This window comes from Anomaloglossus baeobatrachus, chromosome 5, assembly GCF_048569485.1.
Source record: "Anomaloglossus baeobatrachus isolate aAnoBae1 chromosome 5, aAnoBae1.hap1, whole genome shotgun sequence".
NCBI lineage: Eukaryota > Metazoa > Chordata > Amphibia > Anura > Aromobatidae > Anomaloglossus > Anomaloglossus baeobatrachus.
In genome coordinates this window covers 385,636,059-385,651,292 of record NC_134357.1, presented here as the reverse complement: position 1 = coordinate 385,651,292, position 15,234 = coordinate 385,636,059, and the positions used below count along the sequence as shown (strand labels likewise).

Here is a 15,234-nt window from a genome sequence, read left to right as displayed (position 1 = left end):
GCACTGCTGAGACTAGTCTGGGCCCCCTATGGCAGTGTTCAGATCAGTCTGGGCCCCCTCTGGCAGAGTTCAGACCAGTCTGGGCCCCCTATGGCAGTGTTCAGACCAGTCTGGTCCCCCTATGGCACTGCTGAGACTAGTCTGGTCCCCCTATGGCACTGCTGAGACTAGTCTGGGCCCCCTATGGCAGTGTTCAGATCAGTCTGGGCCCCCTCTGGCAGAGTTCAGACCAGTCTGGGCCCCCTATGGCAGTGTTCAGATCAGTCTGGGCCCCCTCTGGCAGAGTTCAGACCAGTCTGGGCCCCCTCTGGCAGAGTTCAGACCAGTCTGGGCCCCCTATGGCAGTGTTCAGACCAGTCTGGTCCCCCTATGGCACTGCTGAGACTAGTCTGGGCCCCCTATGGCAGTGGTGAGACCAGTCTGGGCCCCCTATGGCAGTGTTCAGATCAGTCTGGGCCCCCTCTGGCAGAGTTCAGACCAGTCTGGGCCCCCTATGGCAGTGTTCAGACCAGTCTGGTCCCCCTATGGCACTGCTGAGACTAGTCTGGTCCCCCTATGGCACTGCTGAGACTAGTCTGGGCCCCCTATGGCAGTGTTCAGATCAGTCTGGGCCCCCTCTGGCAGAGTTCAGACCAGTCTGGGCCCCCTATGGCAGTGTTCAGATCAGTCTGGGCCCCCTCTGGCAGAGTTCAGACCAGTCTGGGCCCCCTCTGGCAGAGTTCAGACCAGTCTGGGCCCCCTATGGCAGTGTTCAGACCAGTCTGGTCCCCCTATGGCACTGCTGAGACTAGTCTGGGCCCCCTATGGCAGTGGTGAGACCAGTCTGGGCCCCCTATGGCAGTGTTCAGATCAGTCTGGGCCCCCTATGGCAGTGTTCAGATCAGTCTGGGCCCCCTATGGCAGTGGTGAGACCAGTCTGGGCCCCCTATGGCAGTGGTGAGACCAGTCTGGGCCCACATCCCTGACTCTGCCTGGGTTTTCATCTGAATTCCTTCTTCGTGGATATGGGAGCCCCCAACGTAACCGGTAATGGGGGGCACAGCCTGGGTTTGTCGCTCGCCTTCCCTGCAGAACATTTTATTGATTCTCCACCAATCATTCATAACTAAACAGAATATAAAGTAAAAAAATCACGAAGCCATAAAAGCTCAGTGTAGGAAGACGCAGCTCCTGTACGGTCCCAGCCCGTGTGCCTGCAATGGTGGCGATAACAACTAAACCCCAGAACCCAGTGACTGCAGGGATAAAAGCGGGAGCACTGTGCATCCAGCACGTGACAGAACGTAATGCAAGGGCGTGGCACGTGTCTACAGAGAGCGAGCCAGGGCGGGGCCCGGCTAATGGGCGGGGTGTGATAGCGCAGTGGGCGTGGTTGCTTCGCCTACTCTCATGGCTTTCCCAGGGCGGGTCTGAACATCTCGGGGAGTGTCTGGCACGGTGGGCGGGGCACTCTGCGGTTGGAGCCGCGACACTTGACGCGGTTACGTCGTCTTTTTGCGCGGCTCCGCCCCTTTTCAGTCTGTCAGTCGGTAGAAGCTCGTCTGGCTCGGTTCAGTCTAGTGCGCGGTCCGGGCAGCAGGTTTCTTTTTCTCCCTTTGTGACAGGCCACACGGCTTCTGCTCCTATCATGCCGGACCGCAGACCCTTCGAGCGGCTCCCTGCAGACGTGAGGCCCGTCAACTACGGGCTGTGTCTGAAGCCCGACCTCATAGACTTCACCTTCGAGGGGAAACTGGAGGCCTCTGTGGAGGTAAAACCCGCCGGGGCTGTGGGCTGACACCGGGGCTGGACACACGTGGTGGTGATAGGTACAGATGGATGTGTCAATCTGTATGGGTGGACTTGTGTGTGTACATGTGTTTCTACACGTGTGTGTGTGTGTGTGTGTGTATATATATATATATATATATATATATATATATATATATATATATATATATAAATAATGTGTATGTGTGTAACATATATACTTATTTTTATATATATATGTGTGTGTGTGTGTGTCTCTACACGTGTGTATAATATATATATATAAAAATGTGTTAGTGTGTGTATATATAATTAGTAACTTTATCAGCCACACCTATATCAGTGTCAGTATTTCTTGTCTGGTTTATCAGTCTGTTCTCTGTTATCAGCCACCCCCAACCCAGGACCCTGATCCCACTATACACCCGGTGTGACATGTCCTGTGCTGTTATTCTCCTCCTTGGTCAGTGAATCATGGGTTAATCCTGAACTTTACACTGAGGTTTGTGCTGTAGGACAGGGAGTGTCTCCACATGGGGTTATGTATAACCGGCCATCTGTAATTTGTCCGGGTCCTCTCCTTACACTTCGCTTTCTCCTGTGTCTTTAGAGGGTCGTATGTGATTTCTGGCTTCCCTGGCCGACTGATGACCCAGAACTGGACCAATCACACAGTCGGCAGAGATTTGATTATCTTATTGTAGGCAGTTTCTTTTTCTCAATTTTAGGATCTTTCATTTGTAGCCGGTGACATACAGGTCTAGTATTAGATTCATGATGCCTGGAAGGTAGGTTCTGTTCTGAAAAGCTGCAGCGTTGCAATGAAAATTCAGTTTGAGAGACCCACTGAGGACCATAGGAAGAGACGATACTAGTTCAACCCTGCTCCAAGTGATTGACAGGTCTACATACACACGAGATCTGTCAATCACCTGGAGCAGTGCGGGGAGAATCCGGCTGGGGATCACATTGGACCACTTCTCTCCATATGGTCCCTGTCGGCTCTTTGATCTGCTTTCTCTGAAAAGCAAGCGTTCTAGATTAAAACATTGCTGGCTGCAATCATACAGCAAGGCTCCAGTTTCCTATGAATTGGGGGTGCACAAGCTGTGGGCTGCATGCAGCAGGCAATGCCATCCTGTGCAGTTCCCAACCACATGGATAGGACAATGCTTGTCTGACGGATTATCGGTAAGCCATACATGAGTAGTGGCAAGCCGCTGCAGGGCTGCGACTGGCAAGTACTAGTGGTGCACGGTGTAGACCTCCTTGGACGCCTCATACAGCAGGAGAATGCTCAGCACTGCAGACATCAGTATATGAATTAGACAGGTGGCCCTCCATGTCTGCGGCTCTCTCCGCTGTAGTCTATAGGTAAAACATTAGGCACCAAGCACAGAACCTATGGACTATTGTAGAGCCATGTGCATTCTTCAGCTCTTCCTCTCTAGTGCCTGTTTAACAGGTTTAGTTTTGTTTTGTTTTTTTTTTACAAAGATTTAGAAGCAGATTTCACTATAAATCCACATGCTTCAAATACTCTTTGAATATGCTTACTGCAGGTTTTACTGGGAAATGTTAAATAACGTGGAACACCAGCGCCATTAAAATCAGTAGGAAACTTATTTAAAGAGCATTTTATGTGGATTTAGGAGCAAATGCGGTTTAATTTCTCATCAGAAACCTGTAAGCCTACCATCAGAGTGCTGATTGGTGGAGGGAAGAGTCTTGTACGTAGGATTTGTACCATCAGACATTCATGGTATATTCTTTCGATATACTATAAATGTCGCAGAAGGTAATGCCCCTTTAATTTTTAGTGTGGCCCTTGGACCAAAACTGCTTGTGCACACCTGCTTTAAAGGGTTTTTCCAGGGTAAACTTCAGCAAAGGCTTGTAAAGGTATAAGATAATAAATAGCTGTTAAAGGGGTTGTCCCCTTTCAGAAAATGTTAATCCCTGGTTGCAGTTCTTTACTCACTGTCCTTGGATCCAGCGGTGAGTCTCTGACGCAGCTCCCGATGTCTAGTATTGGTTGCAGTGCTGATGACATGTCTGCAGCCAATCGATAAGCTCTGCAGTTCTGAAGGTGGCATTTCGCGTACACAGATCGAGCCGCTGAACTCGCTGATTGGGCTGCTGCACTGGAGATGTGACATCAGAGAGGCAGCCAGACGCCGGGCTCTGTCCTAGACCCAGAACGCTCAGTAAAGACTGGCTTGTTATATCAAACCCCCAGACAGGGACAAACATCTTCTGAAATTGGACAACCCCTTTAATTAACCTCCCTGTGTCCAGCACTGTATGTATGTGTGTGTGTGTGTATGTGTATATGTATATATATATATATATATATATATATATATATATATATATATATATATATATATATATATATATATATATATATATATATATATATATATATATATATATATATATATATATATATATATATATATATATATATATATATATGCGCCTTTTCCCAAATCAGTTTTATTTTGGAAATCCCATTCAACATTTACCTACCTATTCATACATCACGCTCACTCGTACTTGGATTTCTCTGTCCTCCTATCTCCATCCACCTCTGATCATACCAGAGAAGCACAGTATTGGGTCTAATAAAATCCATCATACCGAAGTCTTGTGTCTAATGACTGTTGATTTAGATCCCACTGACATTATCTAATTTGTATGACCAGATGTAATAGTCTCCATTTCAGACAATTGTGACATGTCTACAGTGTATACCATAATTGCCTGATACTTGGGGGTCCGTCTCTGGGACTTCCATCTGAATTAGTTTGGTCCACCAGTCCCATATTGTCTGGAATAGAGGTGGTTACACATGCCCGCTACCCACCATTAATTTATATGGGTTGTTCTAAAAGATACCGTGGTGTGAGAAGCTCAGCTTTCTCTACCTCTGTTTTGCTACTTCATTGTATTGTATAAGCCTCCATGTAACTCACGACAATATCTTTCAGGGATTGTGAAGTATGACCCCCGTAGGAGGGAACTAGGTTCCCCTGTAGGAGTGATGCCCTAGAATATGCCCTTGTGCAGGAGCCCTACATATAAGTGATAGTACTGTACCTAGCGGTGTGTTTTGTACAGGGCCAGCATGACTTGGGCGTTTCTTTCCAGTGGAGACACTTCTGTTCCATTGTTTCATGTCCAGATGTCACACGTTTTTATACTTTGGATGATTGAGGCTCAGGGCGTACATTTTTGTCCATGTGCTCGTAATAGGAGAATGCGTTAGGAAACTCATAGATGTTGGCGTACTGGAAATGTGGCATGGGCAACCTGACAGTGTCTGCTGTTGTCCAAAAGTATAATTAAGGTTCACCTTGTACCAGCCAGTCATAGGTGTGTCTCTATAGTCATACACCCCGTGGCATAGTTTCCTCTTAGTAATATCTGTGGACCCTGACTGATTTCTGTTTTATTCTGTGTAGTTTTACATAAGACGTAATGATCAAACAAAGGTAACATCAATCCCAACCTACAGTGACCAGCCTGCTTTCTGTGCCAGCGGCGGCAGGTGGGTGGAAATGCTCAGTTCCGGAGCTGCCCAGTCAACTGATAGTGGCCAGTGTTGCTATACCCACCCAGATTCGCCCATTTTGTCGGAGCTGGCCAAATCTGGTGTCAAAATGGCAAATGTTGCAAAGTTTTTATACAAATCTGTTGCACAAAAATGTTGCAACTCTTCAGTGTTCTACGCCAGATTTCCGGTGTGTTTACTTTGATGAATTGGGGTCTAAGGGTATGTGTCCACGATCAGGACTCGCTGCATCCTGGACGCAGCGTATCCTGGCCATGATTCTCCTCCGCAGGAGACCGTAGCTGCTTGCACCCACAATCAGGCTTTAGTGCGCTCTCCTCCCTGTGTTCTCCCTACGGAGGACGCATGCGAATCCGCAGAAAACAATTGACATGCTACGGTCTGGAAAGCTGCACCGCAGGTCAGTGTTTGCTGAGGAAAAAACAAGCACAGTGGGTGTGGGACTTCTAGAAATTCTATCCACTATACTTGTACTGTACAACGCAGCGTTTTGGACACAGCTGAAGCATGCTACATCCAAAGCGCTGCAAAAATTGATCGTGAGCACTTAGGGGGGCTTTACACGTTGCGACATTGCTACTGATATATCGTCGGGGTCACGTCATTAGTGACGCACATCCGGCGCCGGTAGTGACATCGCAATGTGTAAAGCCTAGGTGCGACGATGAACGAGCGCAAAAGTGACAAAAATCGCTGATTTGTGTCATGTCGTTCATTTTCATAATGTCGTTACTGCTGCCGGTACGATGTTGTTCGTTGTTCCTGCAGCACCACACATCGCTGTGTGTGAAGCCGTAGGAACGACAAACATCTCCTTACCTGCCTCCACCGGCTATGCGGAAGGGAGAAGGTGGGCGGGATGTTATGTCCCGCTCATCTCCGCCCCTCCACTGCTATTTCCCGGCCGTTTGGTGACGCTGAACGCACCTCCCCCCTGAAGGAGGGATTGTTCGGTGGCCACAGCGATGTCGCTGACCAGGTATGTGCATGTGAGGCTGCCATAACGATAATGTTTGCTACGGCAGCAATCACCACATATCGCATGTACGATGGGGGCGGGTGCTATCGCGCTGGACATCGCTAGCCGATGCTAGCGATGTCGCAGCTTGTAAAGCCCGCCTTAGGGTGTTGGGGTCCACAACCAAACTCTAAAATCTGAGACCTATACGGTATATGTTCTTGATGGAAGTCAGAGGAACTGGAAAAAAAAAAAAACAGCACGCAGATGCTCTTTGTCATGTTGGGCACGTCCATTTTTTACTATTTTAAGGGCTCATTCAGATGTCAATGGATTTTTTTTTTTTTCTTTTTGTACGCAAAAAAAACAAAACAGTGAGTGTTGTCAGTATTTGGTTCGTGTGTCAGGTTTGTACCATTAAGGCCCCGTCACACTAAGCAACATCGCTAGCAACATCGCTGCTAACGAACAACTTTTGTGACGTTGCTAGCGATGTTGCTGTGTGTGACATCCAGGAACAACCTGGCCCCTGCTGTGAGGTCGTTGGTTGTTGCTGAATGTCCTGGGCCATTTTTTAGTTGTTGCTGTCCTGCTGTGAAGCACAGATCGCTGTGTGTGACAGCGAGACAGCAACAACTAAATGTGCAGGCAGCAGGAGCCGGCTTCTGCGGAGGCTGGTAACCACAGTAAACATCGGGTAACCAAGAAGCCCTGTCCTTGGTTACCCGATATTTACCTTCGTTACCAGCCTCCTCCGCTCTCGCTGCCAGTGCCGGCTCCTGCTCTGTGCACATGTAGCTGCAGGACACATCGGGTTAATTAACCCGATGTGTGCTGTAGCTAGGAGAGCAAGGAGCCAGCGCTAAGCATTGTGCGCTGCTCCCTGCTCTGTGCACATGTAGCTGCTGCACACATCGGGTAATTAACCCGATGTGTGCTGTAGCTAGGAGAGCAAGGAGCCAGCGCTAAGCATTGTGCGCTGCTCCCTGCTCTGTGCACATGTAGCCGCAGGACACATCGGGTTAATTAACCCGATGTGTGCTGTAGCTAGGAGAGCAAGGAGCCAGCGCTAAGCATTGTGCGCTGCTCCCTGCTCTGTGCACATGTAGCTGCAGGACACATCGGGTTAATTAACCCGATGTGTGCTGTAGCTAGGAGAGCAAGGAAGCGCTAAGCATTGTGCGCTGCTCCCTGCTCTCTGCACGTGTAGCTGCAGCACACATCGGGTAATTAACCCGATGTGTGCTGTAACTAGGAGAGCAGGGAGCCAGCGCTCAGTGTGCGCTGCTCCCTGCTCTGTGCACATGTAGCTGCAGCACACATCGGGTAATTAACCCGATGTGTGCTGTAGCTAGGAGAGCAAGGAGCCAGCGCTAAGCATTGTGCGCTGCTCCCTGCTCTGTGCACATGTAGCCGCAGCACACATCGGGTAATTAACCCGATGTGTGCTGTAACTAGGAGAGCAGGGAGCCAGCGCTCAGTGTGCGCTGCTCCCTGCTCTCTGCACGTGTAGCTCCGTGCGCTGGTAACCAAGGTAAATATCGGGTTGGTTACCCGATATTTACCTTAGTTACCGAGCGCAGCATCTTCCACGCGGCGCTGGGGGCTGGTCACTGGTTGCTGGTGAGCTCACCAGCAACTTGTGTAGCGACGCTCCAGCGATCCCTGCCAGGTCAGGTTGCTGGTGGGATCGCTGGAGCGTCGCAGTGTGACATCTCCCCAGCAACCTGCTAGCAACTTACCAGCGATCCCTATCGTTGTTGGGATCGCTGGTAAGTTGCTTAGTGTGACTGGACCTTTAGTGTGCTTACACAACCTCTTATCTTCAGTGTTAATGACGGGCTGTACACTGATAGCATTTGTGTGCTCACCATGATTTTCATGGACTTAAAGACTTTTTTATGGGTAATTTTGATTTTTGACTCCTGTCTCTGATTTTTTTTTTTTTTTTGCATACTCCCGGTCTACAAATAGCCATAGACAATAACTGGTACGTGTAAACCACAGAACAGACGTCTGAATGAGGCCTTATGGATGGGAGAGCCTTAGAATATTTTTTGTTTGTATACAAGAATAACGTTACACACTGACTAAGCACTGATGAAAATTGCATCCAGGACATTGGAATATTGCCTAAAAATGGGGAATTTGATGAAATAACTACTACTCAGTCACCTGATCCCCTTTCGGCTCCAGCACCACGCCTCGGTGGGCCCTGCTGGTGTTTAGCTGTCCACCAGCACATCCACGTGACCCCTGCAGCTAATTACTGTTGTCAGCAGCGATGTCTGCATGTTCGGCACAGAACTGCTGAGGCCAGTGATTGAATGTCGCGGGCACATGGTTGGCACGTCTTTGCTGCAGTACAATTAAGGGAATTTACCAGGTGAGTAATAGTTCTTGTTACTATTTTCCCTGCTTCAAGGCAGTGTTTTATAATCATGGAGAACATCTTTAAATCATATGAAATGAGGTTTTGTTTGTGAGAAGTTCCAAGTTGCAAAAATCTCAGGATCACGGTAACAGGGCCTTACTGAAGCAAAGTCGAGATTAAATGCACTGTGGGTGCCAAAAAGCTGAGCCAAAAGTGCATGTAGTACATGAGGCCTGTGTACTGATCACTTGTGTGTGGCCAGAAGATGAATTGCCCTGGCATATGTTCCTACATGGATGGGCATGGGAGGTCAATATGTAGTAACCCAATTTTAAAACGGTATAAACTTGCTTTTAATGATATTCAGGAATTTTCCACCACTTTCACATCCGCTACTTAATTACTATAATCCCCAGTGTAAAATAAAGATAACAGGTACTCGTTCCATAATGTCAGGGCTCCCGAGGCTTGTGTGTATCTGCCAGCAGTGCTCATGTGGTGTAGCAGTCGGTCGCAGCGATCAATTCGTGAAAGCACTGCAGCACGTCGATGGCCGCTGATTGGCTGCAGCGCTGACATGACATAACCGTGTCACGAGAGACCCTTTGCTGACATCGCTGGAACAAGAGTGTTGCTGGAGGAGGGAATATGTTTTTATTTTACGCTGGGCACTATTGTGTTTACAAGGGGTTGGCCAAGTAGTGGACAACACCTCTCTGGGGGACCTATCTATAGTCACATGGTCATTTACATCATGACATTGGTTAGATGTGCCTATAATGTGTTCCCATGGGTCCGTCTTCTCTCCTTTGCTGTAGCCATGGCTCTGTGGAGTTTAGGAAAAAGATCTGGGAAAAGGTTGTAGTTGTTTTTGGTTAAAAAGAACAAAACTGATAGAGATCTTAAAGGGAACCTGTCAGGTGTAATATGCACCCAGCACCACGAGCAGTTCTGAGTGCACATTGCTAATTTTGTTTCTCTCACTGAGAGCAATCAATCATTAATCCCAGGAATATGCACCCAGAACTGCTCGTGGTGCTGGGTGCATATTACACCTGACAGGTTCCCTTTTAGGACGGCAAGAGGTGACTTATTAGAATATGTATAGTCAGATATCAAGTGTGATCTCTACCGTTTGGTAAAGGCACTTGTAAGGTATCCATATATTCCTACAGAGTGTCTGCTGGGCATAGTCATACGTCGTTGCGGTTACTTTTGTTTCCTACATGTTGCTGGTTGTTTCTGCAGTATGTAGGCATTTTTACAAACCCTATTGATTCCACCAATCTATGCCGCAGTCATAGAAAATCTGTCACATGTTAGCATACCCTTGTAGCCGATTTATCAAGTTAAGCTGTCCTATCTGCAGAGACGGGCCTGGTCGCGAGAGTGGTCTCCCTCTGACGGTCCTCATTCTACGACTGTCAGTCATTGAATAAACCTCTCCTCTAGGGCGAGCTGGGCCTTAAATCCATATATCAAGTAGTTCATGAACCTTACTGCTTGCAAATGTATGACAGATCCACTTTAACTGGAAGTGCCTTGCTTACTGGTGACGTTTGGAGAGATTATCAACCAGTCCCTAGAGACTATATCAAACTGGCTCTGTTCACTATGAAAAATGAAAAGTCCATTGGCAGCTTAACCCAGAGGATTGTAGCTAGTGTTATCCTAAAAGATCATTGTCCGGCTGTCACGTGCAAGCTTTTCCCTTTTGTCTAATAAGCTTTTTCCTTCCTGAGTTGCGCGAGTCCATTGATCTCCTTCCAGAGTGTAAAGTACACGGCTCTGCGTACATGTTTAGCGCACAGCTGCCGCCTTGTTTTCTGGCCTTGTACCCTGACTTTACCCCCTTACATAAAGATTCCTTCCCTTGCACTCAGAGGTAGCGTTTGATAGCACTGGGTGCGCTTTTTGGACGTATGCCCTGTGCAGCGAGCGCTTCCTGTCTTTCAGGTATCCAGGCTATAATTAAGCAGATATTTCACTCGTGAGAGTTGAACCTTTCCATTTTATATCCTAGTAATCACTTATTTACAGGGAGCATTGGGTAGGTGCCAAAGTTTGTGACGTTGTATTGGTGGGATGGGCAGATGTAGCGCTGAACTTTACTTTCATGTTTGGTACCGTGAGCATTTCATTAGCACTTCTGTCTTGGAGTAGATGCTATTTTCTAGTTACCACTTTCTTCAAGATCATTTTAAATCTGTCACAAATGTTAGTAAACATTAGTTTATGGGGGCATTATTGAGCAAGGGTTCTCAATATGGAGATCATGCAGTAATGTGGAGACATACGGTTTTATGCAAAGGTCTCACCTGCCCCAAAAAAGGAAGCTTTCGCCATTTGTTCCCCCTCTATAAGCCCATATTGTGGTTTGAAAGGTGCCAGACATGACCGTCACGGACTTGCCCAAGATTTCGCTTTCTAGGTGAAAAATAGAAATCACATCTAATTAAGCCTGTAAAGCATTATAAGATTATGTAACTCCTTCCTGGTTACTTCAGACGCATGGCTTTCTGACCCGTTCTGCCAGTGTTATTATACCACCAAGTTATCATAGCTGTACGGCGACAGGTTATACAGAGGATGGTATAAGAGGATTCCTGCGGATATTAGCTTTGCTGGTACCATGTGCATAAAAAGACCTGTCACTAGGTGAAAAGTGGGCAGTTTTTACTGATATTCCCACTGGCACCTTGAGTATTTATTTGTTTTTGTTTTTTTTTTTTCCTCTTAAATCTGTCAGTCAGTTCCAGGGATAGTAACCTTTTTGCTGTGGTCACATTGTCAAGGTCAGAATGACGATGATGATGAGACTCAAAGGATCTCTTGATATCTGGCTGCTGCTTCTAATTAAAAATGTCATGTGTGCACACGAGAATAAATAACTGCACAGCAAAGTCAGTTATGTCTATCTCCATGACTGGCTCTCAACCAAGTGTGTTCTTTATTGTTTGAAAGAGACTCTAGACCAAACAGTAAGGGGGTGTGAACAAAAGTTTTAGTCCAATCAAGTATCGTAGGTCAGGGCTTCATGACGTAGAGAGATCTACACATCCTTCTTGGATTGGACAGTCTAGGCTTCAGGAATTTCTTTGTCGATCTGTCTTGGGTGGAGAACAGGAAATGGTGGCCATCTTCAAGCTATACATATAGTATATACTGAGTCTAAGGAAAATACACTGAATATGCAATATACATATATACATGTTAGTAAGAAACAAAAGCATTCACAAATATGTGAGTTAGTTCACATCTACTGAACTATATAACTGAGTCTATGAAATGGCTGAATTAAGTATTTTTGGATACTCAATTCTTTATCCTCAACAACATGAGCATTACTGCGAGTGCATCGCTTGACCCTCGGCTCCCGCTCTGCTGCGAGTAGAAGCTAAGTGTCATGCCACTGTGATGCGATCCTGCAATCACAGCACATCCGCGGAGGGCGGGTACTGCGGAGGAGTTGGAAGGACTAATCTCCCTATCTCCTACATTGTCAGCCTGTGTGTATATCACACTGCACTCCGGTGTCATCCAAGTGCTCTACGAGGTTTCTCTTGCACCCATAGACTTGTATGGGTGCAAGTGAAAACTAATCAGATTCCACCCGCAGCATGCTGCAATTGTTTTCTCAGTCCGATTAGGGCTGAGAAAGTCACTCATGGGAGCGACCCCATAGAGTAACATGGGTCTGAGTGGAATGCAATTTTTTTTTAATTGCATTCCACTCGCTCTGTTTCACTCACTGTGTCCTTAGCCTAAGACTATGTGCGCACATACACTATTTGGTGCAGTAAATTTCTACACCAAATATGCATCTTCTGGCAGAAAAATGCAGTGCTCTTTTTGGTGTGGGTTTTTTTTTTTTCACGCATTTTTGATGATTAAGTCAGTGGTTGGAAAGGCTGAAAAACGCAGGCAAAAACACCAAGAATTGACATGCTGCGATTACTTTCTGCACCTAATCTGCAAGGAAAAATAAGCAACATGTGCTCAACACTTCAGACTGCTCATTACTGACATATTTGTGACAACTGCATCAAAAACGCAGTATGTGCACACAGCCTTGGTGCTAACTTCTCTGCTCTTCTCTGCTCTTTACCAAGGTGGTGGTGCTTACAGGTTTCTCTGGGGGCATTTGGTTCCCCTTCCATGCATGATTACCCTATAGAAGGAGGCTGTGGACAAAAAAGCGCAAATAGGGTCTTACCCCGATATATGTGGGGTGGGGAAGGGGAAGTAAACTCACTCACCTGATGTAGTTGTGACAGTCACAACTACTATAAGTGCATGTAAAACAAGATCCACGGCTGCAGCTACCCAGTGGCAGACATCAGAGAGCAATAGAGAAGGGTGTTCAATTGCCGCGCCAACAGATCACTCATTCAGATGATGAAGACCAATGTCACTTTATTTTCATACAGGTCTACGCGTTTCTGGAGCACCTGCTCCCTTCCTCAGGACCATCAGGTTAAAAATAACATCAAATTATGAGATTTGATGTTATTTTTAACCTGATGGTCCTGAGGAAGGGAGCAGGTGCTCCAGAAACGCGTAGACCTGTATGAAAATAAAGTGACATTGGTCTTCATCATCTGAATGAGTGATCTGTTGGCGCGGCAATTGAGCACCCTTCTCTATTGCTCTCTGATGCATGATTACCCTGTGAGCACCAACTCCTTGTAAAGAACATAAGACCCAATTCACTAGAAAACAGAGAATGAATAATCAGGGAAGATGCCATTTTTGGCCTTGACACGTCCTCTAAATTCAGCATGTCCATCCCTTTTTTTTTTTTTCTTTTTTTTTTTTTTTTCTACTCCATGCCACAGTTTTCTGGCAACGTTTTATTTTTCCTTCCTATTGTGAACATGTGCCCACTCTGCCAAATTGAGCATGAGCGGGTATGAGGAAGGCAGGAAGAATGCCCGTGCTCTGCCAGCTGCTATCTAAGGTCTGTGGCCACCTCTAGTCAGGCCTGGCCATCAAAACAATTCATGCCCAATGATGAACCTGGAAGAAGTGTATGACACACGGATTTAGTGGTCACCAAGTCATGCCACTATAGGAAGGTAGCCATCCGGTTTGTATATTCTGAAAACCTCTTTGTAAATGTATATCCATTAATCTTCTCAGCCGACACATAGAAAAACCCGTTTGCTAATGTCTTATACAGACCTTCCAGGGGTAATTCCATGAGAGCCATACTCACCAGGGGGGAGCGGCGGTGGTGGAGCGGCTCAGAAGGTCCCAGGAGGCAGGGTAGGCGATGCTGCGGGCACGGAGGAGGGGGTGTCGTGCCTCAAGAGTGTCAGTGTGCGGAGGGGCGGCGATACTGCTGTGGGCTCCTGGGGTGTCACAGCAGTGGGCACCATTGATATGCCGGTGGGCTGCTTTGAATCTCCTGTAGTTGATGAGATCGACTTCAAGAAAATGGCCGTGGCGTGTGCGCAGAGCGACGCGATGGACTTCAAAAAAGTCAAAAGCCACTGAAAAAAACCCATATGTAAACATTTTTTGCCCAGAAACATGAATAAAGCCTGACTGGAAATACCGCCAGCTTGGTGCACTCTGTAAGGTTACTGAGTGATCTTTCCATGGATAAGTCATGATCTTGCTGAGGGTTTCCTGTTCAAAGAGCCCTATAGCTGCCTGGACATTTTCTTAGGCTGGTTTCACACTACGTCTTTTTAACATCCGTCAAAAACGTTTTTTTAACGGAAGTACGGATCCTGTGCAAATCCGTTTTGATGTCAATGCATTTTCAATGGACTTGCGTCCACCTGCGTTTGCGTGCGTTTGACGCAGGATCCGTCCCTTTTGCGTTATTTTAACATGTTTCAAAAACGCAACATGTTGCGTTTTTGAGCTCCGTCCAAATACTGCAAATTGCTGGATCCTGACTATAACGCACGCAAACGCAGGTGAACGTTGCATGCTGATAGACAGGATCCTGCTTTTGGACTGAGCATGCCCATAACCAGTGTCTCTGTCTCTCTCTCTCTCTCTCTCTCTCTCTCTCTCTCTCTCTCCTCTCTCTCTCTCTCTCTCTCTCTCTCTCTCTCTCTCTCTCTCTCTCTCTCTCTCTCTCTCTCTCTCTCTCTCTCTCTCTCTCTCTCTCTCTCTCTCTCTCGATGTTTACGTTGGTTACGCATGCAGGCACCTAGCAGCTGCACACACTCGTAACCAACATAAATATCGAGTATCCAGCCAGCCTTAATGACATGGCCTAGTCTCTGTGACTGAATCTAATTAATGGCTCACTTAAATATTATAAGATGACATGCTGGCCGGGCCTGCCCTCTGAAGCCGCAGCAAATCCGCTGGATCAATTGCCTGTGTCCTTTGAACTCTGCTTCCTAGTCAGCCTAGGCACTTCATCATGGAGATGATAGGTCTTTACCCAGCCCTCTAATAACCAGAAGAAACAGTGGAACGCTCGCCCTGTAGTTCATGCTACAGCATTGGAGGGCAGGCACCGCATCAAAAATTGCTAATAGTATCTTCCCATGGGAAAAAAAAAATCACCCTTGTCTTATGTCTTTTTAACCATGTGTTAGTCAGACTGGG

The 15,234-nt window shown here is 46.9% G+C and overlaps 1 protein-coding gene across 1 annotated transcript in view; it reads left to right on the top strand.

Annotated features, from left to right (window-relative positions):
* The first annotated feature begins 1,497 nt into the window (after positions 1–1,497).
* The window catches only part of NPEPPS (aminopeptidase puromycin sensitive), a 111,143-nt gene continuing 97,406 nt past the window's right edge, over positions 1,498–15,234 (top strand). Inside the window, exon 1 of the mRNA XM_075350076.1 lies at positions 1,498–1,750. Coding sequence (XP_075206191.1) covers positions 1,628–1,750 — 123 coding nt within the window. The 5' untranslated portion in view covers positions 1,498–1,627. The remainder of the gene's footprint in view (positions 1,751–15,234) is intronic.